General features: G+C 41.6%; 1 protein-coding gene and 1 long non-coding RNA gene across 3 annotated transcripts in view; one reads left to right on the forward strand and one right to left on the reverse strand.

Moving 5' to 3' along the window:
* Positions 1–27927, forward strand: part of PLCB1 (phospholipase C beta 1) — a 750135-nt gene that overhangs the window by 595490 nt on the left and 126718 nt on the right. For both annotated transcript variants that reach the window (XM_056567840.1, XM_056567842.1), the window contains exons 16-20: positions 11413–11509; positions 16147–16231; positions 19200–19324; positions 22968–23122; positions 23249–23413. In XM_056567840.1, coding sequence (XP_056423815.1) covers positions 11413–11509; positions 16147–16231; positions 19200–19324; positions 22968–23122; positions 23249–23413 — 627 coding nt within the window. The remainder of the gene's footprint in view (positions 1–11412; positions 11510–16146; positions 16232–19199; positions 19325–22967; positions 23123–23248; positions 23414–27927) is intronic.
* LOC130362800 (uncharacterized) overlaps positions 1053–27927 on the reverse strand; it is a 39756-nt gene continuing 12881 nt past the window's right edge. The window contains exons 2-3 of the long non-coding RNA XR_008891570.1: positions 2495–2604; positions 1053–1414 (exon numbers count right to left, since the gene is read on the reverse strand). This is a non-coding gene — a long non-coding RNA (uncharacterized LOC130362800). The remainder of the gene's footprint in view (positions 1415–2494; positions 2605–27927) is intronic.

Genomic DNA, 27927 nt, shown 5'->3' on the forward strand with positions numbered 1-27927 from the left:
GTGCCACCTCCATGCTGTGTCATTCTGCCACTATATGGTCGCCACATGCTTCTGCCTCCTACAGGTTGTGTAATTCATCAAGAAATCGAATCATGGCTTACTCCAAGAAAACTCGAAATGGGAACCATGATGACCGACAACGGGAAGAACATCTTGCCTGCGCTGCGTCAAGGAAGCCTGAGCCATGTGCCCTGCATGGCACACATGTTCAATCTGGTTGTCAAGCGGTTTCTGAAGTGTTCCCCCCATCTGCAAGATATATTAACACCCTCCATATGTTGGAACGACTATACGAACAGAGAAAAGCCATCACCGATTTCTTGATGATCCAAGCGGATAGGGGGACTCCCCTATGTTACTTAAATGTCAGCCAGTGGCAGGCAGCTCATACGTGACACCTGCTGTTTGCTCAGGAGGAGAAGGGGGACAGTGGAGCACAGATTAGTTTTCGTGAAATGGGTGATTTTTATAGTCATCTGACCGGAGAGGAGGAGCAGGAGCAGCCAGAGGAGCAAGAGGGTGACAAGGAAGATGAGACAGAGGACCCAAACATACCGTGGCAGTATGCAGTGGAGATGAAGACTGGGAGTCCCTCCTAGTCACTTGCACAAATGGCACAATGCATGCTCACTTGCTTGTGTAGTGACCACCGAATTGTAACCATTCGGCAGCAGGATGACTTCTCGCTCTCCACCTTATTGGACCCTCGCTAATGGCACATAATGGGGGACTTTTTTACACCCACTGAGAGGGATGACAAACTGACCTACTACAGAGACATCCTACTTAGTCAGTTGGCCAATGCCTATCTGCGCCATGGTCCATCCTCTTGCAGGTCTGACTCGGGGGGCCCTCTGCGCTCGCCTTCCACTGCCATGGCTGCTGGGGAGGGGAGTGGTGGGGTGGCAGGAGCAGTACCAGCTCCATCAGCAGCAGCCTGAGTCTACAGTCGCTGATGAGTAGCTTTCTTCACCCGCATATTGAAGCAACTCATCAGCAGCAGGTAGACCTGGAGCAGGACCTGAACCAGCAGGTGGTGGCATACCTTGACATGACTATGCCAACACACTAATAAGATCCGCTGGACTTCTGGGAAGCCAAACTTGATTTGGGGCTACAACTAGCAGAGTTTGCCCTGGAAAAGCTGTCCTGCCCGGCCAGTAGTGTGCCATCAGAGCGGGTGTTTAGTGTGGCGGGGGCCATAGTAACTCCAAGTTGAAAATATTTTCATGATAATATATTTAAAATCTTCAATTTAAATTTTAAAATATGTCTTTAATATTTTCAATTATGATGCGGTATGGTCTCGTCAGGTTTCTGCCACTTCCAGGCTGTCATTCTGCCACTATATGGCCTCCTCATGCTTCCGCCTCCTCCAGGCTGTGTCATTCAGCCCATATATGGTCTCCTCATGCTGCTGGCACATTAAATAAAAATGTTTATGTTAGTCTATTTAAAATCTTCTATTTAAATTTTAAAATATATCTATAATATTTTCAATTATGAGACCCTATGGTCTCGTGAGGCTGTTGCCACTTCCAGGCTGTCATTCTGCCACTATATGGTCTCTTCATGTTGCTGCCACCTCCAAGGTGTCATTCTGCCACTATATGGTCTCCTCATGCTGCTGCCACCTCCAGGGTGTGTCTTTCTTCCGCCATTTGGTGTCCACTGGCTCATGTCAGTTTTTTATAGGTTTTCAACCCAAATAAATTCATATCAGCCACATTTTTTTCAGAAAATTTTGCTAATGGGACAAATTTAATTTTTAATAAAATTCAATCATCGCTAGTCCTCAGATGTTATCTCTGGAATTACAGGTTGGAACGAGAAAATTTAACCATAACTGATTAAATGAGACATTCAAAGTACCTCCCTGTACTGTAGGGGGCGCTACCAGACAGCCAGTCAGTGCATGCACTTCAGTAATACAGGTGTTGTACCAGTAAATGCCCATTGTAATTGGTCAGTTCTTCCAGCCATTGACATGTTTCACAGATCTGGACTGTCCATAGCATTGTATATTGAGTCTGGTTTCAACTTACAATGGTCCAGAAAAGACCATTGTATGTTGAAACCATTGTATGTTGAGGCCATTGTAAGTTGAGGGATCACTGTATATGGTCATCACAGTTGTTATTGTGTTCTCTGCTACTGTACATGTTCAGCTCAATAGCGGCGCCTGTGAAATGCATGTCATACTGAAAAACGGTATTATTTCACTAACACAGCACACTCCTTATGCATGTTATAACAAGGCAAAGTGTTCTACACCCTCTATTGAGGCTCTCTGTAGCCTGGAAATAGCCGTTTTTAATAGCGATTCGCCGCAAATAAATTCGGACCGAACCAAATTTTGGGGGAAAATTAGCAGAATCAGCCAAATCACATTATTTTTTTTCCGCTCATCTCTAATCATAATCCTCATCATTATTATTATTATATATTATTATGTACATAATATAAATTCATATTGCACAGAAAAATTATTTACCTTATGTATAGCGTATCTTTGATATTTTTCTTGCAAGAATTATATGCAGCAGTAAAGTGGAATCCACTGATTTCTATCTTAGGCAGCTTTTTTCCAGATAATCTAATGGACTGAAGTGCATCAAGAATTATTATCAATAAGCTTAAGTACTGTGTCTCCTGGAACAGTGAAATGTCTCACCTCTTGCAGCTTAAGCCAAGTAAAGGGAATGCGTGCCAAAGCCGTGATACTTTCAATTATGCAAACACAGGCATCTCCAGCTTCTGACTTTAGAGAATTATAGCTGGACAGTGAACTATTTCAGTCCATATTTTACATTAAAATAGGGCTGTATGTCAGTCTTCTATAGTTTACAAAGTTACATTCCACAATTATTGTTCTCCTTAAATGAAATGTAATATTGTTTTTTTTTTTTTTTTTTCAAAACATTTTTTAATATGACTATCCATAAATAAAAAAATTGTGCAATATTCCAGTTTTCACGCTGGCACTAGAGCAGACAAAGTAGGGTAATGTTTTCTGTAGCTTATTAGTTGGCTTTGCTGTGTAGACTGAGACAGAGTCAGCGGAGACTTGAAGATGTAATTGCAAAAAAAAGCTGGGAAAAGTCCATGCTAAACACAATCTTTTTCGGCTTTGTGTCATGTGTTTAAGGCAGGTCCTTAGGTCCGCCTTGCTTTCATGACTCACATACAGTGCAAAAAGAAGCACATGGACTTCTCCTTGCCCATTGTAGCTCAACACCCATACCCTTTTCACACAGGCAGAATTCAGCTTGAAATAAAAGCCCAATACACTTCTACAGGATTCCGCACTCCCATTAACACTTCGGGAATCCCGCTATTTCGCAAGTGGGATTTCCAAAGTGTCAACAGGAGTGCGAATTCTATAGAAGTGTATTGGGCTTTCATTTCAGAGGGAATTTCGCCCTTGTGAATAGACCCATACTGATCAAAACTTTAGGACATGTCAAAAGTATTTTTTTTTAGTTAATCAATTACCTTTGTACTCCCAATTACCTGCAGCCGCCATAAAGCACAAACTCCTAGTGTAACAGCAACCATAATCAAAGTAATATTAAATTGATTTCCCTAAATTTTTCCACACAGTGACAACATGTACGTCCTCATAGGGTATGGTAAAGTGACTAGCAATACTATATTTTGGTCATGAGGTTATTGTGGAGGGGGTATATACTATGTTTGCCCACTGTGCCCTATAGTTTATACTGCCTTCTAGATGTAATTTCTTTTAAAAATCCTTTTAATCTTGTGCAATTATTTCTACTGGAGTGTGAGTCACAGTCTACTACAATTGTCATTGTTGTGGTTGCATTGACATGCATGTATTTCTTCACTCATCACACAATGGGTAATTGGAATACCAGATGTCTTATTTCTGTGTAAACCAGTAGTTCTGGCTTCAGTATAGGCTCCTCACTCTCTCTATGAACAAACCTACAATGTCAGACGTTTCCTGCCATCTCACTAAGGGTCTATTCACACGGCAGAAATTCCGCTTTAGGAATTCCACCTCAAATGAAAGCCCATAGACTTCTATGGGATTCCGCACTCCCATTCACACTTCTGAATTTCCGCTTGCGGAATTCCGCAAGCGGAAATTCAGAAGTGTTAAAGGGGTAGTCCAGTGGTGAAAAACGTATCCCCTATCCTAAGGATAGGGGATAAGTTTGAGATTGCGGGGGGTCCGACCGCTGGGGCCCCCTGCGATCTCTCTGTACGGGGGCCAGGCTCTCCGGCCAGATAGCGGGTGTCGACCCCCGCACGAAGCGGCGGACGACACGCCCCCTCAATACATCTCTATGGCAGAGCCGGAGATTGCCGAAGGCAGCGCTTCGGCTCTGCCATAGAGTTGTATTGAGGGGGCGTGTCGGCCGCCGCCTCATGCGGAGGTCGACACGCCCCCTTCCCGCAGGCTGTGGGGGCTCCGTACAGGAGATCGCAGGGGGCCCCAGCGGTCGGACCCCCCGCGATCTCAAACTTATCCCCTATCCTTAGGATAGGGGATAAGTTGTTCACCACTGGGTCACCACTGGACTACTCCTTTAATGGAAGTGTGGAATCCCATAGAAGTCTATGGACTTTAATTTGAGGCAGAACTCTGCAAGTGGAATTCCACAAGGGCGAATTCTGCCGTGTGGATAGACCCTTAGCCATGACCCAATCAATCTTTAATTAGATTGCAGAGATTGCACATTGCTCTCACTCTGACCATCCCAGTACTGAGATGTGTGAATGGCGACCATTGTGGGGTTTCCTGCTATCTTGTTCATGTTATCATGTTCACCTTTATAAAAAAAAAAAAAAGACAATTGCAGACCACTTGTATTTAAATAGATCAAGTTTGCTTAACATTTCTTTACATACAGTGGTATGGCGGAGTTATAACTCTGACCTAAACATAGTTCTCCTGCCAAAGCATTGCTTAGAGGGCTTTGGAATTCATTGTAGGAACTGTCCAGAGTAGGAGCAAAGCCCCATAGAAAACCTCTACTGCTCTGGACAGTTCCTGACATGGACAGAGGTGTCAGCAGAGAGCACTGTGGTCAGACAATAAAGAAATACAAAAAGAAAAGAATTTCCACTGTAGCATGCAGCAGATGATAAGTACTGGAAGGATAAAGATTTTTTAATGGAAGTAATTTGCAAACCTGTTTAACTTTCTGACACCAGTTGATAAAAAAATAAATTAAAAAAATGTTTTCCAGTGGAGTACCCCTTTAAGGTCTGCCTATTCTTCACGCCTCCAATGGGGGAGTTCAGTCTTTTTCCTATAGACCCTATTCTTAAGGACTCCACTTACTGCTCCCACTATCTAACAGGCCCAGCACAATGCTTCCAGGACTGTAACTGCCAGGTCTACAACAAATACACTTCAATCTAGGTCACATTTTAGGTCTTCTGAGTAACCATGTCCCACTGCAGCTATCTTATAGCCTTATCGGAACTAACACCCCCTTACAGGGTGAATCTTGGAGTAGCATTGGTGCCATTGTTTTAATAGAAATCACGATGAAATAGACGTGAGCATAGTCCATCTTTTATGCCACTTAAAGATGGGAAACAAGTGACTAGTAAATATCTATTGCTACAGGGTCTTCATCTACTGCGCAATGTTCATAAATTATAAAGAGGTTTTCCACAACAATGGATTTGCGGAATAATCTAGTAACAAATGGACGCTTAGGGAAAATGATGCTTAGCTGAAGCATTTCATTGCAATTACATAGTTGGAAAATGACGGCACTTGCTGTGTGTTATAGAAAAAAAAAGAATCAAAACAATAGTAAGAATTAGAGATGAGCGAACTTACATTAAATTTGATTCGTCACGAACTTCTCGGCTCGGCAGTTGATGACTTATCCTGCATAAATGAGTTCAGCTTTCAGGTGCTCCCGTGGACTGGAAAAGGTGGATACATTCCTAGGAGACTCTTTCCTAGGACTGTATCCACCTTTTCCAGCCCCCCGGAGCAGCTGAAAGCTGAACTAATTTATGCAGGATAAGTCATCAACTGCCGAGCTGAGAAGTTTGTGACGAATCAAATTTACTGTAAGTTTGCTCATCTCTAGTAAGAATAGTCATTTCTTATACTGTGTATTTTATTTATTTGCAAATAAATTGAGATTGATTTTATTGAGGTTCAACCAGCAACAAAAATATTCCTACATTTCATCTCATTCTCAGCCTTTGGCTATGTTCACACAGTTTTTTGGGACTCATTTTGAGATGTAAAATGTCCACATGAAGTTCCTTTTGTGTCCCTATAAAGGTGCAAAAACAGGAATTTGTTCCCCATTAATCCGCACTGAATTCAGTTGGAAAGGCATGTCAGGTCACATGTAGCTTAAAGGGATACTCCGGTGAAAAACTTATTTTTTTATCAATTGGTGCCAGAAAGTTAAACAGAAATGTAAATGACTTCTATTAAAAAATCTTAATCCTTCCTGTACTTATTAGCTGCTGAATACTACAGTGGAAATTATTTTCCGTTTGGAATACAAAGCTCTCTGCTGAATCACGAGCACAGTGCACTCTGCTGACATCTCTGTCCTTTTTAGGAACTGTCCAGAGTAAAAGGAAATCCCCATAGCAAACATATGCTGTTCTGGACAGTTCCTAAAATGAACAGAAATGTCAGCAGAGAGTACTGTGCTCATGATGTCAGCAGACAGCTCTGTGTTTCAAAAAGAAAAGAATTTCCGCTGTAGTATTCAGCAGCTAATAAGTACAGGAAGGATTAAGATTTTTTAATAGAAGTAATTTACAAATCTGTTTAACTTTCTGGCATCAGTTGATTTAAAAAAATAAATAAATAAAAGGTTTTCACCGGAGTACCCCTTTAATTTTATAACAGTTGCATTTTTATTATTTTATAATGTAGTTTACTGTCTGTATTTATCACTTCTTGTGGCTGTTTTTATCTAAATGAAGTCAGTTTTGTCCAATGAATATTTAAAGAATAAAAAGAAAACAGACTGATAGCATTTTAGCATTTGCTGTACATCAACAAATGGGTGTAAAAGGAAAGTCAGAAAAATCTGGGGAAAAAAAGTTTGAAAAAATTCCAAATGCTGTAATAAGATCTGAAAGACCCATTTGAGACCCATTTTGCCTGTGAAAACTGACTTTTTTGTGATGCTCATATGTGCATGTAATGTGCTCCAGCGATGATCTCAGCCTTCTCTCTTGCGCTCTGTAACTATTTCTACCAGACCCTCTAAGCTGGGAATTGTAGTTTTTCAACAACTGGAGGTCCCCAGTTTAGATACCCCTGCTATATGACATACGATTATTTGTGCTAAAATACTGTAGTAAAATGACATGCTAGATCAGAGATAACAGTCATATAGCACTGTAGTGTTGCTCGCGAATATTCGCAATTCGAATATTATTCGCGAATATCGCATATTCGCGAATTTCGCGAATATAGCGCTATATATTCGTAGTTACGAATATTCGTTTTTTTTTTTTTTTTTTTTCTTCACAGTACACATCACAGTGATCACCCCTCTCTGCTTCCAGCTTGTGTGGTGTAAAGAAGGCTGTAATACTACTGTGTGAGACTGGCGTGCGAAAATTCGAATATGCGAAAATTAGCATATGCGAATTTTCACATATGTTAATTTTCGCATACGCGAATCTTCGCGTATGCGAAAATAAAACGAGAATATAACAAATATGCGAATAGTCGCGAATATATGACGAATATTCGTCCATATATTCGCGAATATTCGCGAATTCGAATATGGCCTATGCCGCTCAACACTATAGCACTGGTGTGACTGTTTTATTAGCCAAACTTCCCTCTGTCAAACTTACTTTTCCCACATCTGTGCATCCAGCTAAAATAATAGTCATGTTCAATACATGGTATTTATTCATAGAATGGACATAATCTACCACCTAGTGGCTAAAAGGGGCTATAACATTTTCTGTACTGCCCATGAGATATGAAAACAGTGGTATACTGCCATCTAGTGTTAAGATATCAGAATGTCCAAAAAGTTTATTTTTTATCATTCACTAACTGTGCTTCTCAACCAGTGTACCTCCAGCTGTTTCAAATGCCTGGCCATCCTAGAAGGTGCAGTTCTGCAACAGCTGGAGACACACTGGCTTGGAAACACTGAGATAACTATATGCAAAAGCATAATTTAAAGCTCCTGGGTTCCAATACAAAATCAGTCATAGACTAAGTTTCCATTTGACCTTAACAAATGCCACAAAAACTGCTCTGTCATTTTGCCCTCCCAAGATGCAGTTTTTGTGACATAAAAAAAAAATAGTAATCAGTCTTGGCGTTTTTCTCATTGACACATCATGTGATTATTTCATCATGGGACTAAATATTTCTATTGAAGAAATGGTGGGGAAAACACCAGAAAAAGCACCAATGCTAAACCCACATGATGTTTTTTACGGCTTTTTTTTTTTTTTCTCCAATAGACTTCAATGGGAGACAAATGCCAAGATTTATTTGGGAAAAAAACACCATAGTCTCAACATGCTTGATTAAAAAAAAAAATGCCACTGAGCTGAAAACCACAGAAAAACGCCAAAAAAAGAGTGAACAAACATGAAAGGAAAAAAATGCCCAGTGGGAATCTCATATCATAAATCCCTATTGACTCGTAGCTCACAACTGCCCTCTGTGTTTTTTTAACCAGAAAGGCGCTGTGCAGCTGTTGTGGCATTTTTTATTTTGGCTTTTGCAAAAAAAATAAAAAATCCAAGTGTAAACTTCCCATAGGGCTTCCCACTTACCTTGTGCCATTTATAATACAGCTCACTTTTGTACAGGAGCAGGGCGTCCAGCTCTGTATATACATTCTGTGGTGGAAGCCATAGCACACCACCAATCATGATGGCAACCACTACAACTAAAGTCTTGTGCCAAGCTGCTGCCCATAGTTGATGAGCCACACATAGGGTTGCCACCTTTCTTGCAAAAAAAATACCGGCAATGCTAATGTGCATAATTAATTATATGTATACGTAAAATCACAGGATATACATGTATGCAGGGGAAATTTTGTCCTATTCTGACCCCTATAACTTTTTTATTTCTCCTTATAAGGCCTGGATGAGGGATCATTTCTTTTGCGCCCCGATCTGTAGCTTTTAACAGTACCATGTTTGTTTTGATGAGACTTTTTGATCGCTTTTTTTAAATAAAATTCAGGATTTGCAGTTAGTTGCTAACTACAAATCCCAGCATGTCCTGATACAGCCTGTGGCTCAGCAGCGTCCCCAAGCGAAAACTACAACTCCCAGCATGTTGGACTATAAAATAGTATATAGTATAGGTCAGTGTTTTGCAACCAGGGGTGCCTCCAGCTGTTGCAAAACTATAACCCAAGCATGCCCGGACAGCTGATGGCTGTCCGGGCATGCTGGGAGTTGTAGTTTTGCAACAGCTGGAGGTTCTCTGGTTGGGAAACACTGATATAGGTGCAACATTCCGGGAGTTGGAGGATTGGTTGGATAAATACCGGCCATTGCATTGCTATTATTTTTAATATAAAAATACCAGCAGGGTGGGCAAAATACCAGCTGTGCCGGTAAAGTATCGGCCGGGTGGCAACACTAGACACACACAAACTGGTGAGGGCAGTGGGAAAGAGCAAGGTATAAGGGTGGGTGGGGATGGATAACATGGAAGATGAACTGGGAAAGTGCAAGGTATAAAGTAATGGAAGACGCATAGGGTAGGAATCCTAACCGCCACAGTGTAGGAGGCACAAATGATTTCCTTGCATTGGGCACTGGCAACCCATGCTATGCCATTGATGGGATGGGAATTCTATGTTATTAGCTAGGCCGTGATACATTGCCAGGGTTACTCACATGTTTGCTTTCAAGCTGCTTCCATATTCTCTTATATTATTACACTACAAAGATCTAGAACATTCATTTTCTGGAGTAAATACACTGAAACATATGGTAATTGGGGAGATTTATTAAACCCTGTGTAGAGGAAGAGTGGGGCAGTTGCCCATAGCAACCAATCAGATTACTACTTTTATTTTTAAATTTCCCCCATTGACCAGAAGATGTATGTATGTAACGTATGTGACACTTATTCGGTTACATACATAAATGTTGTTTAGATTTGCAAAGTTACTTAAAGAGAACAGGCAGGTGTCCATTACATCTATTGACTAAACCTATGAATTTTAATGGTAAATGTTTTGAAACATCATCGTGATTTGAAATAATAAGTCATTTGAATATATTTGCATTATGTAATAATTAGTCATTTATTATTAACACTCCAGGGATCAGTTTGCTGGACTTTCCCAATGACCTCCACTTTATTGCTAAGCAAAACAAATAAAATGTGTCCTCAATGCATTGGACATGAACACTGTGTTCTGGATTGTTGTGTGTATTTCCTTATTACAATGAAAAGGATTGGCTGGGTCCAGTATTATGTGTACACCATGTTGTCCTTCCTTTGCTTCCTTCCTTCTTCCTCTTCTCTCATTCCTTACTTGATTTATTTTCCTCTTTTCTCCCTCCTCCTTTTTTCATTCACGTTCTTACTCATTCCCTCGCTCACTGTCCCTCCTCTTCCCTTCTGTTCTTTATTATGTCCTTCCCCCTCATGGTTCTTGCTTTTCATTCCTTTCTCCATTTCCCTCCTTCCTTCACCTTCTTCATATATTTTCCCCTCATCCTTTCTGCTTCTCCTTCCTTTATCCCCTTCCTTCCTTTCATGCTCTCGTTTTTTTTCATTCCTTTCTTTCTTTCTCCTTCCTTTCTTTCTTCCTCTCTTTCTTTCTCTTTTGTCTTCCTTCTCTCTTCTGTCTTCCTGTTTTGTTTTTTTTCTATAGAGAATTATGGAACAAATTCATGTTTTTACAAGTATTTTTTATTTCTCCTCTCCCTTTTTTCTTCCCCTTCCTTGTTTCTCTTCCTTTATTTTCATCCCCTTCCTTCCATCCTTCCCTGCATCCCTTCTTCCTTTCCCCTCTCCTTCTTTCACCTCCTTCCCTCCTCCCTGTTCTTCCTTTATCCTTCCTCCACTTTTCACCCTTTTTTTCAATCTCCCTTCCTTTGTCCTTCCGTCTTTTATCATTTATCCTCATTTCCATCAGTCTTCTTTTCTCCTTCATCCACTTCTCTCCATCTTTCCTTCCCTCTTTCTTTTCTTCCTTTGTGCCTCCTTTTCCCTTTTTTTCCCTGTCTTTCTTTCTCACTTCTTCCTTCCACCTTTGATTCCTCCTTTCTCTTTTCCCCTCTTCCCTTTTATTCCTCTTTTCCCTTTCCTTCCTCCTTCCATTTCCCTTTTTCTTTGTTTTATAGAATTAAAGATGAAATACATTTTTGCCTGAGCAATTCCATTCTTACTTTGTGACACAAGATAAGACAATTTGTTCCTTGTAATTGTAGGGCACCGCTGGAAATGAAGCCAGTGCCACAGAGGAAATGTCTAACCTGGTGAACTACATTCAGCCGGTGAAGTTTGAGTCTTTCGAGACTTCTAAAAGTAAGTGACACAATGATATGGCAGATCATTGCCTAGGACAGGGCACTCAGGGACTGGGGTAAGAGTCTTACAAATGGCAGCAGTATACTTCTATTATGCAGGAATCGCTCCTAGTACAAACCCAGTGTCTCTCCTAGAAGACATCACTTGTACATAATGAAGGGGATGTTTTATTTTAATGTCAGACTCATTATCTCTGCTGAGGTTATGGGAACTGCGGCTCCTGGGATTACGTTCTATGTCCTATTTCTGAGCAAATGATAAATGAACCAGAAAATGTCACATATACAAAGTGCAAGTCGAGCATTAAAGGGGTACTCCTGTCAAAAACTTTTTTTTTATAATCAACTGGTGCCAGAAAGTTAAACAGATTTGTAAATTACTTCTATTAAAAAATCTTAATCCTTCCATTACTTATTAGCTGCTGAATACTACAGAGGAAATTCTTTTCTTTTGGGAACACAAAGCTCTCATCTGACATCACGAGCACAGTGCTCTCTGCTGACATCTCTGTCCATTTTAAGAACTGTCCAGAGTAGGAGAAAATTCCCATAGCAAACATATGCTGCTCTGGACAGTTCCTAAAATAGACAGAGATGTCAGCAGAGAGCACTGTGGTCGTGATATCAGCAGTGAGCACTGTGGTCGTGATATCAGCAGAGAGCACTGTGTTCCAAGAAGAAAATAATTTCCTATGTAGTATTCATTAGCTAATAAGTACTCGAAGGATTAAGATTTTTTAATAGAAGTAATTTACAAATCTGTTTAACTTTCTGGCACCAGTTTATTTAAAAAAAAAAAAAAGTTTTCCACCAGAGTACCCCTTTAAGGCCGATTCACAAATTACCGTTCTGGACCATTGGTGTTCATGAGAATGAGGGGTGTACAGGGAGGAAATTTAAAAAACCTAGTGAAGTGGTGCAGTTAATGTCAGAGCTATTATAGTGCCAGTATTTTGTGTGCTAAGCAATTGACTTAAATGGCATTGACTTAAAAGTATCTGCACATCAAATGCACTGTAAGGGTCTTTTGACACATTACCCAGATATGGGAAAAGTTGGTGATCGCATGGGGTCTCACTCCTGAGACACGCTGCAATCGCTAGTTACGAGTCGGAGAAGTGATCAGCATTGTGCTAGACTCACTAGCTGTCAATCAAATCCGACCTTTTTGCTATAGAAGTCTGTGCAGTGAAATAATTGGATCTGCTGGCGGTGATGCCGCTCACTTCACTCAGCTGTAACTTGCAATCGCAGTGGGTCAGGAATGAGACCCGGTGTGAGAAAAATTGTTGACATTAGTGGGCAAAGGTTGTCAAAAGTTTTTTTTTTTTAATGATAAAATATAATTGCTCTAAGAAAGAGAAAAAAATTGCAGTCTTGTAGATATGATACCTTTTAATGGCTAACAATAATAGATCAAATGGAGACTGGACCTGCTTAGGGTGCTTCTTCTGGCATTGATTGACATAATATCTAAAGAAACTCACACATATGTATGAAAACTGCCTCATAGCAGACAAAAAAAAAAAGAAAAAAAAAATAGCAAAAACAGAGAGTTTGGGAAATAAATCCTTCCTAGGTTATCAGATAAGCTGACGAGCGAGTGAGAGTTTAAGGCAGTGTTTTCCAACCAGGGTGCCTCCAGCTGTTGCAAAACTACATCTGCCACCATGCCCTGACAGCCGTTGGCTGTCCTGGCATGCTGGGAGTTGTAGTCTTGCAACAGCTGGCGGCACCCTGGTTGAGAAACAGTGGTTTAAGGGGTCGTCCACACTGCGGACATACTGCTTGGGGAATTCTGCTGCAAAAATGTCCCATTGTTTTCTATAGAATTCTTTGGGCAGAATTTAGCTGGACTGCATTGCCGTCTAGCAGACGGCACACATTCATGCTGTCTTATCTCCAATGATTTTGGTGAAGCCTACTGCAAGAGGACAGTGGACATCCAACTATACTTCTCTTTCAGCACGGTTTCATTTATTGTCATTTATTACTGTTGAAAAAAAAAGGTCTCCGAGTATTAACATTTAGGATTCATGTTACATCTGTTCCTTGTCTGGGTTACTATGAATTTGAAATGACAGTAAGTACTGAAGAAGCTAAGCCTAGAACCTGTCAGCGGTAACCCAAACAATGTGATGAGTAATTTTAATGTAGTATTCATGGGGAGTGTATTCTGTAAGATGAATCTGCAGAGATGTCTCCTCTTGGAGGAAATGTCCTCCCATGATGACAGTGAGATAATCCTGCGTTGATATATTGTATGAAAACTAATGTGCAGAGATGTCTTTATCAGTGTCTGAAGACGGTTCTTTATAGATCTGTATCTTGGATCCCTGGTTCCCCTTCCAAAATTGTGCATGTCACCATTGTCTTACAAGGACATAGTGTAGGTCACAATGTACGTACTTGTATGTCCTTGGATGCCATTGTGGTGTCCCGGTACAGGACCTTGTCCTTTTCCATCCTTAAAGGGGTACTTCTGTGTTGACAACTTATCCCCTATCTAAAGGATAGGGGATAAGTTGCCTGATCGCGCGGGGTCCCGCCACTGGGGACCCCCGCGATCTCGCACGCAACACCCCGCTCTCATCAGGCCCCGGAGCGAAAATCGCTCCGGGTCTGATGACTGCCGATCATGGGGCCGGAGTATCATAATTTCACAGCTGTCTCGCCCCCTGCCATAGACTTGCATTGAGGGGCAGAGAGTGACGTTACACGGGGAGGTCCGCTCCGGGACCTGATGAGAGTGGGGTGCTGCATGCGAGATTGCGGCGGGACCCCACGCGATCAAGCAACTTTTCCCCTATTCTTTAGATAGGGGATAAGTTGTCAGCATGGTAGTACCCCTTTAAGTCCCCTCGGGAAGAGTCCCTTGAGTTCATAGGGCTCTCCTGCAGGGCTCCCCCCTTGTTGCCTCATATGAATGTAATGTATTTGCATTGTGTACATATTTTCTGTATGTATAAAGTTGTATAGTTTGTATACCATGTATAGAGTTCCATGGGCACAGGAACCCCAGGCATTAGCAACCAATGGGCTTTAGTCCAGCCCCCTAGTATATAAGGGACTGTAGACTCTCAGTTAGCTCTCTTGTTCCTGCACTCTCTTGAGACCTGGACCTAAAAGCAAGCATAAACTCCTGTATACTGCAAATTCATCTCATCTAGGCCAAAGCCTAAAGAAACGCAGCCACTTCTAAAACGTGAGTTACAATTCTTTCTACAAATCCAGTGACTACTACTCAGCTAAGGAATTTATTAGTAGCACAGTGGCCTGCCTAAATATCTCAATAACTACAAGTTCAAGCAAGCCTGCGAGGTATCCTGTGTCCCGGTTGCCTCTGAAGGAACTGCATAATTGTAAAGACTGTTCCCTAAACATTTCAAGCAAAAGTTCCAGTTTATTCAGAATCCTTACTGTGGACGTTCCTTTATTACAAACCGTTTTGAGTTGGTTGACGGCAGTTACCATACTGGAATAACCACATCCTGGCGTCACGAACACTAAGGGGTTAACAACAACTTGCTCCCAGGGTTAATACCACCAGACCCTGCTACATACTGCAACACCCCAGTCACCACACCATTTTCAAAATGCCTCCTGTTATTTCATTATTAAATCGTTTTCCCTTTTTAATACAAAATATACTAATAGCTCCTGATGGGATGCATTGGCTTGTTGGTGTTCTGTGACAGTAAATTGTGGTATGTGACAGCAATACTGGCCCCACATGCATCACTGATCCTCATGTCAAATCCAATGGAGACTGGAAACACTCTGAGAAAAGTGTGAACAAAGCCTTAAATATTTTTTGACATTACATAGGGCCAATGCTGCAGGGGAAATTACATAGTATATCTTTTATACAAATGAATGGACAACTATGTAATACATGGTGATGCTGAGACATAGGGGGAGATTTATCAAAACCTGTCCGGAGGAAAAGTTGCCCAGTTGCCCATAGCAACCAATCAGATCACTTCTTTCATTTTTAACAAGGCCTCTGCAAAATGAAAGAAGCGATCTGATTGGTTGCTATGGGTTACTGGGCAACTTTTCCTTTGCACAGGTTTTGATAAATCTAGCCCGATAGTATGGGACTGCCCCCCCCCACCCACATTCCATGTGACAGCATTGCTAGGGTATATATATATATATATATATATATATATATATATTTATATATATATATATATATATATATATATATATATATATATATATACATAAAGAAATCTTCTGGACTGCAGATACTTTAGGCTCCTCACTCCATCACCCCTTCTCACCTCTGTACAGACTCCCCATCTTTATTGCTCCCAAAGTAAGGCCATGTTCGTTGCTGCTGTCATAGCTCTGTGTGTGTCCGCTCAAGACTGTGGATTTCCCGCCGGTAGTCACGAGAGGACACACAAAGCTACGGCAGCAGCAGGGCGCTCGTTCTGCCGTAACTCTGTGTGTGCCGGCAGCGCATCTGCAGTGTCAACTACACAGCGGATTAGTTCCCATGTGAACGTACCATAAAGCCTCCATATAAAAGGAAAAAAGATCACTGTGCATGAATACACTTTCTTTTTTATTTTTTTCTAATGTACTATAAAAATAAATAAAAATTTTTTGTCTGTTTTTTGGCAGAAAGAAACAAGAGCTACGAAATGTCATCCTTTGTGGAAACCAAGGGTCTCGAGCAGCTAACAAAATCTCCTGTAGAATTTGTAGAGTATCCTTTACATAACTGGTCTATGATCTGATAAAGTTTATATATAATCTAAAGGATTTGATGGGTGTATGTCTATTTTTTTTTTTTTTTGCCTTACAAACTAAATGGGAGATTTATCAAAACATGTGCAGAGGAATAGCTTCCCAGTTGCTCATAGCAACCAATCGATCTGATTGTTGCTATGGGCAACTGTTTCACTTTTCTTCTGCACATGTTTTAATAAATCTCCCCCATAGGTAACTATATAGAAGGAGATTTATCATTCTTTTCAAACATATGGCTTTTATATGATTTTTTTTTTAACTTACTTTTGCTTACATGCAACCTATTTATCAAATAGTCACATGACCTTGATAAATAAATCACACGTAAGCAAAAAAAACGGGAAACCCCCTTACAAAAGAGTGTGAGTGTGTGTGAGTGAGTAAGTATTTGTATGAATCTGTGTCTGAATGAGTGTGTATGTGTCTGTGTGTGTGTGTACATTAGCAGAAAAAGAATTGCATTAAACACCAATGCACAGTGCAAGAAAGAGAGCTGTAGAAAACACCACAGGGGCACTGTAAGGTACACAGTGCCTTATGGAAACTTAGTGGCACATAAAAGGGGACATTTATTGTGAGGGTAACATGGCAGGGGGCATTATAGGTGGGGGGCACATGATGGGGCATTATATGTGAGGGGCAAATGATGGGGGCATTATATGTGAGGGGCACATGACGGGGGCATTATATGTGAGGGGCACATGACGGGGGATATTATATGTGAGGGGCTCATGACGGGGGCAATATATGTGAGGGGCACATGACGGGGGTATTATATGTGAGGGGCACATGACGGGGTATTATATGTGAGGGGCTCATGACGGGGCATTATATGTGCAGGGCACATGATGGGGGCATGTGTCATGTGCCTCTCTCATATAATGCCCCATATGCTGTGCCCCTCACATATATTGCCCCGTCATGTGCCCCCCTGTTACAAGCCCCTCAATATAATGCCCCATGTATGCCAGCATGTACGTGTCCTAAAATTAACAAGGTGTGCAATGTGTATTTTCAACCTTTAATATAGTTATATAATAAATGTTTTCTATAATTAACATTAATGCAGTAGCTTTGTTTCATGATGCAGAACAAGAACAGTTGTTAAAGTGTTAATGTCCTTTTCTGCAGACGTATGCACTTTCTGTAAGCCAGGTTGGACCTGGAATACATATGCGACTTTTAAACAGAGATGCAACTTTTTTTTATTCATAAATAGCAACTATCGCATTTGATAAATACATGACCACTGCAAAAAAATAAATTTAATTACATGAGCAGATTTTAGAAATGTGCGTTGGAAGAAGTCGCAGCCTGTATAGAAAAGTACATGCGACTTTTTTAAGCAAAAAAAATCTACTACGGAGCTTGATAAATCTCCTACATATTGTCCAAACAAGAGCAGCGCTCCCACGATAATGAACGAGTGTCGGGATTGTGGCATAGAACAAATCTAAAAGTATGGTGAAAAATAGATAAAAATCGCAGAACTGCAAGATTGGTTGAATAAAAAGGTTTTATTTACTCATGTGAATTCCAAAATGGCAACGTTTCTGCTCAGTCCCGAGCCTCTGTGGCCATTTTGTGATATGCATGGATGAATAAAACACTAGTCTGGGTGCCTCCAGCTGTTGCAAAACTACAACTCCCAGCATGCCCGGACAGCAGAAGGCTGTCAGGATGTCCAGTTGAGATTAGATTTGAGCTAGGCCTCTCCTCAGAGTACACAGCACACACACCTGAACTGAACTGACACTCCTCCCCTCACTACACTACATAGGGTAGACATAAGGGGTTCCCATTGGTAGGCAGGGTCACTTGGGGTTCACTGCCTTCATTTCAGGGTACAGGAACACATAACACATATATACATATAACAATAGTAGAATTAATTTAGAAAAATATATTACCTCCTATTGTAATGTAAACACACTTGATATGACTATAAGATTCTAGTGGACCCAACACCTTGTGCTACCAAACTGACCAAGACAGTCCAAAGCCACAGGGCAGCTATTGTGCTGGGACACCACACCTTTTCCATACCAAATTTATGAGGAGTGTTAGGCTGGGTTCACATATATCGGAGTCCGGTATAGTTTCCCTCCCCCATGCACGGAGGGAAACCAATGCTAGAACTGATCCCATTTATTTGAATGGGACAGTATACAATCATCCAGCGTCTCAATTACGTCTCATGCTGGATTGTTGGACACACTGGACAGGGGAACAGAGCACTGGACAGGGGAACGCAGCTTGGATGCTGGATGCCATAAAACTGATGACAACTTGTCATCAGTTGTGGCATCAGTTGTGTCGAGATCTAGGCTGAGTTCACCTATGTTGAATGCCGGACATATGTGAGCCAAGCCTAAGGTGTGGACCATTGGGCTAGTAAGGAACACATTCTCATTATTACGTACAGATGCTCTGTATAGTTTATACATTATCTGGGCAAATGGGTAGAACATTAAAGTGGGTGGAGCGTTAAAAAAAAATTCTAGCCGAAGCAAGTGCTCTCTATCACAAAAAGTGCAAATGTGTCACACTAAAAAAGATGTGGTCTATCGCTAATCCCTTCTCCAACAGGAGAGAGGCTCCCCAACAAACCTACCCTTCACCTCCGGGCCAAAAGGCACCTGCAAGGTATAGGCATAGAAAATGTCTATGGGAGTATATTAGTATGGATGGAGCCATTTGGTATGAGAGGGGTATATTAGTGTGGGCATGGCATACATTGTGGAGAGGAGCACAGTAGGTCTTGCCACTGACGGTGGTCACAGTAACTTTCCTCATGACATGCCACGACACAGCATCTTTAATCTTACATTTTGTGGTCAAAAAAATGTTGATGTCATTTACACTTGATGACTCCTCCTTTTCCTGTGTATTGTTCTTCAAGATCCTTAACTTGAGACTTAAAGATATAACAAAATGCAGCTTAGTAGAATTTATCCAAAAGGAACCCGAGTAGATTCCTCCAACTACATGCCTCAGGTCTTTTGGAATGCCGGTTGTCAAATGGTCGCTCTTAACTTCCAAACAATAGGTAAGAGGAACGGCTTGTGTGATGGATACATTTGGCTACTAATGTTATAGGGAACATTGTACGTATATATTCCATATACAGAAATAAAAAGAAAGAATCCAATGCTGGCACTTGTAGTCCATTATATGGAACATTGTACATATATATTCCATATACAGAAATAAAAAGAAGAGTCCAATACTGCCACTTGTAGTCCAATAATTGCACTTTTAGTTGGTGGTTGTTCTGCTCCTTGGACCAGGCCCAGGGTCCAAAACAGGTTAATCCAAAGAACATAAAAAAGTGGAGCGGCACACCATCTAAAGCTTGAATAAAACATGGCCATTTTCACAAAACTTTTTTTCTTCTTCACTGGACCTTGTTTTTGTTTATTGGATTTCTTCCATATACAGTATAGCCAATATATCTTCTGTGCCAACAATACGCATTTAAATTTTCTATTTACAATTAAAGTTATCTTTTCCAGTCGTCCATGCCAGGATGTTTTAGGGTATGTTCACACAATGACTTTTTTGGTGGAATGTCCGCCTGGAAGCCCTTGCTCATACAGTGGGCACTGGCAGAACATGCCGGTGCTAGGACCTCTTGGAAATGTACCGCTTCCATAGACAGCAATTTACATGTCATTTTTTTTCTGCTGAAGCCTGAATCAGAATTTCCACGGAAGATGTTTCCACCGCCTTAACTCCACCATTAAAAACAATGGAACTCTGCTGCGACTGAATTTCCAAGCAGAAAGGCTTGTCCCATGAAGTCAGCCCATGTTCTCAATGCAAACTCTGCTGACACCTATGAACACACAGTTAAAGGGGTTGTCTCAGTGTAGAAAAACTTAGCAGCTTTCTTTCTAAGGCTATGTATACATGGCGGAATGTTCGTGCACAATTCTGCAGAAGAATTCTGCTGGAAATTCTGCCGTAATTTACTGTACTTTCATTTTAATGGGATTCCACTGTCTCATTCAGACAACAGGACATTCCTCGCAGAATCCCATTGAACTTAATGAGGCTTGAATTTTGTCGAAAATTCCACCGCAATTCCACCAAAACTCCACAATTCCCTTCAGCAAGTTTTGCTGAATGGAATTTCTGCGAAATTGCTGAAATTCTGCTGTGTGGACATACCCTAAAACAGCACCACGGATGTCCTTAGGTTATCTGTGATATTACACTGCTCAAAAAAAATAAAGGGAACACTTAAACAACACAATGTAACTCCACGTCAATCACACTTCTGTGAAATCACACTGTCCACTAAGGAAGCAACACTGATTGACAATCAATTTCACATGCTGTTGTGCAAATGGAACAGACAACAGGTGGAAATTATAGGCAATTAGCAAGACACCCCCAATAAAGGAGTGGTTTTGCAGGAGGTGACCACAGACCACTTCTCAGTTCCTATGCTTTCTGGCTGATGTTTTGGTCACTTTTTAATGCTGGCGGTGCTTTCCCTCTAGTGGTAGTATGAGATGGAGTCTACAACCCACACAAGTGGATCAGGTAGTGCAGCTCATCCAGGATGGCACATCAATGCGAGCTGTGGCATGAAGGTTTCCTGTGTTTGGCAGTACATCAGGAGACATGGAGGAGGCCGTATGAGGGCAACAACCCAGCAGCAGGACTGCTACCTCCGCCTTTGTGCAAGGAGGAGCAGGAGGAGCACTGCCAGAACCCTGCAAAATGACCTCCAGCAGGCCAAAAATTTGCATGTGTCCACTCAAACGGTCAGAAACAGACTCCATGAGGGTGGTATGAGGGCCCGACATCCACAAGTGGGGGTTGTGCTTACAGCCCAAAACCGTGCAGGATGTTTGGCATTTGCCAGAGAACATCAAGATTGGCAAATTCGCCACTGGTGCCCTGTGCTCTTCACAGATAAAAGCAGGTTCACACTGAGAACATGTGACAGATGTGACAGAGTCTGGAGACGCCATGGAGAACGTTCTGCTGCCTGCAACATCCTTCAGCATGACCGGTTTGGTGGTGGGCCAGTAATGGTGTGGGTGGGCGCACAGCCCTCCATGTGCTTGCCAGAGGTAGCCTGACTGCCATTAGGTACCAAGGTGCCATTAAGTACCAAGATGAGATCCTCAGACCCCTTGTGAGACCATATGTTGGTGCGGTTTGCCTATCATATCCTAATTCAAGGCAATGCTAGACCTCATGTGGCTGGAGTCTGTCAGCAGTTCCTGCAAGAGGAAGGCATTGATGCTATGGACTGGCCCACCTGTTCCCCAGACCTGAATCCGATTGAGCACATCTGGGACATCATGTCTCGCTCCATCCACCGCCACGTTGCTCCACAGACTGTTCAGGAGTTGGCGGATGCTTTAGTCCAGGTCTGGGAGGATATCCCTCAGGAGACCATCCGTTACCTCATCAGGAGCATGCCCAGGTGTTGTAGGGAGGTCATATGGGCACGTGGAGGCCACACACACTACTGAGCCTCATTTTGACTTGTTTTAAGGACATTACATCAAAGTTGGATCAGCCTGTAGTGTGGTTTTCCACTTTGATTTTGAGTGTGACTCCATATACAGACCTCCATGGGTTGATACATTTGATTTCCATTGATAATTTTTGTGTGATTTTGTTGTCAGCACATTCAACTATGTACAGACGAAAGGATTTCATACGATTAGTTATTTCATTCAGATCTAGGATGTCGTATCTTAGTGTTTCCTTTATTTTTTTGAGCAGTGTACAATTTAGTTCCAAACATTTAAATGGAACTGAGCTTCAATACTACTCCCAGACTGAGGACAAGAGTGTCAGTGTTTCTAGAAGAAAGCAGCTAGGTTTTCATACTCATGGATAACACTTTTATATTGTCAGAGGAATTTGTCCCTCTCCCTCAGAAATCTGTGTTGGTTCAAAGTGACAAACTTTCCCAATGTGATCCACTCACACGTAGAAGTAAAATATAAGATGATCATTTTCTATTGACTTCTCCTTTCAAAGTGAATCTCCATTTAGACTCATATGTTAGAAATTGTCTTTGCTTTGGGTCCAAAAAACTGTATTATTATAAAGAATTTTACATAACTTTAAAGGGGTATTCCAACTTTATACATCTTATTCCCTATGCAAAGACCTTTCGCTGGGGACCCCTGTGATCTCGGTCCAGCCCCCGGCATTCTGTGCTGGGTGCTGCCTCCGGGACGGGGATGTGACCTCACGGCCACGGCCCCTTCATTCATGTCTATGGGAGGGGGTGTAAGCCCCCTCCCATAGACATGAATGGAGGGGATGTGGCGTGGCCGAGCGGGGGTCCGCAGCGGCAGGACCCCTGCACTCATCACTCATACATCTTATCCCCTATCCCTTGGATAGGGGATAAGATATATAAATCCGGAATACATCGTTAATTCCCAACTCTCTTCCAGTGGAAGATTCCAGAGGAAGAAGGTTTGGGCAAAATAGTATTTATTTCATATTATAGTAATTGGGAATTTCCTTTCTTTATCATTGCAACCATTATAAGGACATTAACCCAAAGTATTCATTGGGGATGATATTTATATAATATATGTTCATGTGAGCAAAGCAACATCTACTAGTATGCCTGTATGTGTTAGTGTTGGTCACTTATGCGTAATATATATAGCACTGTATGCTAACATTTGTACTTTCATTTATAGATTTTTCTATGCAACTTAATATGGGGATGTATGAATATAATGGTAAATGTGGATACAGGTTGAAACCAGAGTTTATGAGAAGGCCAGATAAACACTTCGATCCATTTACTGAGACAACGGTGGATGGGATAGTTGCAAACACGTTGTCTGTAAAGGTAAATTTATAATCTATCTATTTATCTATCTCATATCTATCTATCTCATATATATATATATTTTTTTTTTTTTTCTTCTATATTTTTTTTTTCCTCTAATTACGTATCTGCATATATGTCTTGTAGATCATTTCAGGGCAGTTCCTGTCTGATAAAAAGGTTGGCACTTATGTGGAGGTGGACATGTTCGGCTTACCAGTTGACACCAGGAGAAAAGCCTTCAAAACAAAGACATCACAGGGCAATGCTGTAAATCCAGTATGGGAAGAGGAGCCCATTGTTTTTAAGAAGGTCAATGCGTAGATTTTGTTTCCCATATTAATAACTTTATTTGTATTAATAAGTTAATATTTTCAAGCATGCAAAATCATACAATGTTCTACATTTTCAACTGTTTTCCTATTTGTGTCAATTTTATAATTAATACGGTTAAAGGTGTATATCCCGGGTTTATACATCTTATTCTCTATCCAAAGGATAGGGGATAAGATGTACAGTGGGGCAAAAAGGTATTTAGTTAGCCACCAATTGTACAAGTTATCCCACTTAAAAAGATGAGAGAGGCCTGTCATATTCATAATAGGTATACCTCAACTATGAGAAAAAAAAATCCATAAAATCACATTGTCTGATTTTTAAAGAATTTATTTGCAAACTAGCTGAGTACCCAATGCTGCACCTTATCCTTGTGGGGCAGGAAAAGCAACAAAGGAGGAAGCTTTTGTCCTCATATCCTGTCCCTAAATCCTGACCCCATATCCCCTCTTCATATCCCAACCCCAAATCCCCTTTTCATATTCCGACCTCTTATTTTGTTCTCATATCTCGACCCCATATCCCATCCCCATGTCCCGTCCTCATATCCCCTCCCTATATCCCAACCCCATATCTCGACCCCATATGCCGTCCCCATATGCCGTCCCCATATCCCAACCTCATATCCCGTCCTCATATCCCGTCCTCATATCCCGACCTCATATCCCAACCTCATATCCCGTCCTCATATCCCCTCCTCATATCCCAACCTCATATACCATCCTCATATGCCAACCTCATATCCGTCCTCATATCCCAACCTCATATACCGTCCTCATATCCCAACCTCATATCCCGAACTTCATATCCCGACTTCATACGAGGACCTCTTATCCCGTCCTCATATCCCGTCCTTATATCCCATCCTTATATCATTTCCTCATATCCCGTCCCCATAGTTAATCCTCATTTCTAATCCTCATATTCCGTCCTCAGGTGGGGCTGTGTTGTGGTAAAGTAAACTGAAAATAAAAGGGGTGTGGCTTAAAAGGTGGGCATGTCTTTGTAAGATGGGACATGGCATGCAGGGAGGGTGTGGCTTACCAGCCGGACTGACACATTCACCAGGAGATGCAGAGCGGAGCTTGTGGAGTAAGGTACCAGAAGTCCTATATATTTGCATTGGACTTGAAACAAAAACTCCATCCTTCACATATGGGGGCAGGTTAGGGGTTAATTTAACTATTATATATTTTTATTTGACATAGAAGTAACATGTGACCAAGTATTATCAAAATATCTCCAGCTGTTTGGAAGTTATGCAGTAACATATATTACCCATAGACTTGTATGGGACTTAAATAAAATCCCTGAATCTCGCAAATGGGTGTGGGTAAGAGTTAAATTACCTATCCTATGTTTGTTGTTGACATATCAGTAACATGTGTGCCAAGTTTAATGTTAATATCTTTACCCGTGTGGAAGTGATGCTTGAACATACACACATACATACATACATGCACACATTGGCCCTGATTTACTAAAGTGATTTACGAAGAGTGGAGTGTAGGTTTCCACACAATATTTTTTCTATATTGTTTCCCTACGTTTTGCACTTTTCCCTAGATTTTGCTTTTTTTACCCATGCTCTGATCTGTAGGGTTTTCCTCAGCTGAAATCCACCACATTTTCTGTGGAAACCTTAGTAAATATGTCGGATTTTTGTGAAAACGTCGGGAACACGCCCCTTTTATGTGACCATGCCCCTATCCCCAATGGCCACGCCCCTTTTCAGATTTTCTGTGGCCATTTGTAACTACACTTGTTTTGCACTAATATTTTATGTTTGTTTGAATAAAAGCTATATTTTTTTATCTGTGTATTCCTAATTTCGGATTTTCTTAGTAAAATGGAGAATTAGTTGTGCTTTTCTCAATTCTGGCGCAAATTCTGACACAGACAGAATTTCTGGTGCAGTGCGCCAGAATCTGGCGCACAACCCGACAAAACATGTCGGGTTTGCAATAGTAAATGTTGGCCATTGAGTTTTATATATATAGTTTATGGTGGAAAATAAGTATTTGGTCAATAACAAAGGTTCATCTCAATACTTTGTTATATACCCTATGTTGGCAATGACAGAGGTCAAATGTTTTCTGTAAGTCTTCACAAGGTTTTCACACACTGTTGCTGGTATTTTGACCCATTCCTCCATGCAGATCTCCTCTACAGCAGTGATGTTTTGGGGCTGTCACTGGGCAACACTGACTTTCAACTCCCTCCAAAGGTTTTCATAGGGTTGAGATCTGGAGACTGGCTATGCCACTCCAGGACCTTGAAATGCTTCTAACGAAGCCACTCCTTCGTTGCCCGGGTGGTGTGTTTGGGATCATTGTCATGCTGAAAGACCCAGCCACGTTTCATCTTCAATGCATTTGCAGATGGAAGGAGTTTTTTACTCAAAATCTCACGATACATGGCCCCATTCATTCTTTCCTTTACACGGATCATTCGTCCCGGTCCCTTAGCAGAAAAACAGCCCCAAAGCATGATGTTTCCACCCCCATTCTTCACAGTAGGTATGGTGTTCTTTGGATCCAACTCAGCATTCTTTCTCCTCCAAACAGGACGAGTTGAGTTTTTACCAAAAAGTTCTACTTTGGTTTCATCTGACCATATGACATTCTCCCAATCCTCTTCAGGATCATCCAAATGCTCTCTAGCAAACTTCAAACGGGCCCGGACATACACTGGCTTAAGCAGGGGGAAGTGTGTTACTGATGGTATCCTTTGTTACTTTGGTCCCAGCTCTCTGCAGGTCCTTCACTAGGTCCCCGTCCCCCCCCGTGTGGTTCTGGGATTTTTGCTCACCTTTCTTGTGATCATTTTGACACCACGGGGTGAGATCTTGCGTGGAGCCCTAGATCAAGGGATATTATCAGTGGTCTTGTAGGTCTTCCATTTTCTAATAATTGCTCCCACAGTTGATTTCTTCACAACAAGCTGCTTTCCTTTTGCAGATTCAGTCTTCCCAGCCTGGTGCAGGTCTACAATTTTGTTTCTGGTGTCCTTCAAAAAGCTCTTTGGTCTTGGCCATAGTGGAGTTTGGAGTGTGACTGTTTGAGGTTGTGGACAGGTGACTTTTATACAGATAACAAGTTCAAACAGGTGCCATTAATACAGGTAACGAGTGGAGGACAGAGGAGACTCTTAAAGAAGACGTTACAGGTCTGTGAGAGCCAGAAATCTTGCTTGTTTGTAGGTGACCAAATACTTATTTTCCACCATAATTTGCTAATAAATTCCTTAAAAATCAGACAATGTGATTTTATGGATTTTTTTTCTCATTATGTCTCTCATAGTTGACATATACCTATGATGAAAATTACAGGCCTCTCATCTTTTTAAGTGGGAGAACTTGCACAATTGGTGGCTGACTAAATACTTTTTTGCCCCACTGTATGATCGCAGGGGTCCCGCCACTGGCAACCCTGCAATCTCGGTGCAGCCCCCGACATTCTGTACTGGGCACTGCCTCCGAGACCAAGACGTGACTTCACGGCCACACCCCCTCCATTCATGTCTATAGTGGGGGGACATGACAGCCATCACACCCCCTCCCATAAACATGAATGGAGGGGGCGTGGTGTGACATCACTAGGAGGAGGTCCGTGATCTCAGAAGCAGCGCCCAGCAGAGAATGCCAGGGTCTGTACCGAGATCGTGGGGGGTCCCTAGCAGCAGGACCCCTGCGATCATACATATTATCCCCTATCCTTTGGCTAGGAGATAAGATGTATAAACCCGGAATACCCCTTTAAATTCCTTTATTCTGGCAACAGTAAATCTGGCAGTCCAGAACTTTTCCCAGGCATTGATATTAGTAGCTTTACTTGTTTGGGATGTTGCCTCTTGCGTGAGCTACCTATTTTTACTATATACAGTGATAGTTGAGCATCATATAGCTTCAGCTAGAGAGAGGTCAAGTGACACTGTTTTGGTCTCTTTTGGACGATGAAGTCTATGGATACTTTTGTGGTAGAGGGTGTGATGCTGGTGAGATGGAATTACCCTAGGGGCAGATGGCATTGACCCTTTGTATTCGTGATGCCAGGGTGTGGTTTATCCTCAATACCACAGAAGGTATACCGCTGGATCCTGGGCTAGTCACGAGGGCAATAATGACTCTGACGCCAAGTTATGGAACAACGGTAGCTTTACTGAATTAGACAGGTGGAATAGTCTATACAGCTTAGCCAAGCCCAAGGAGGTGACTAGTGACTTCAGAGACCTTAGAGCTTGCTGGGACTTTCAGTGGACTGGGACAGTTTTGATGCAGGCCACGCTGACTGAAGACAGGTTGACTTTGACTGACTTAACTATTAGTGTTGAGCGGCATAGGCCATATTCGAATTCGCAATATCTTGCGAATATATGGCCGAATATTCGTTATATATTCGCTAAATTTGCATATTTGTAATATTCACGTTTTATTTTTGCATATGCGAAAATTTGCATATACGAAAATTTGCAAATGCGAAAATTAGCGT

The sequence above is a fragment of the Hyla sarda genome, chromosome 3 (assembly GCF_029499605.1).
Source record: "Hyla sarda isolate aHylSar1 chromosome 3, aHylSar1.hap1, whole genome shotgun sequence".
NCBI lineage: Eukaryota > Metazoa > Chordata > Amphibia > Anura > Hylidae > Hyla > Hyla sarda.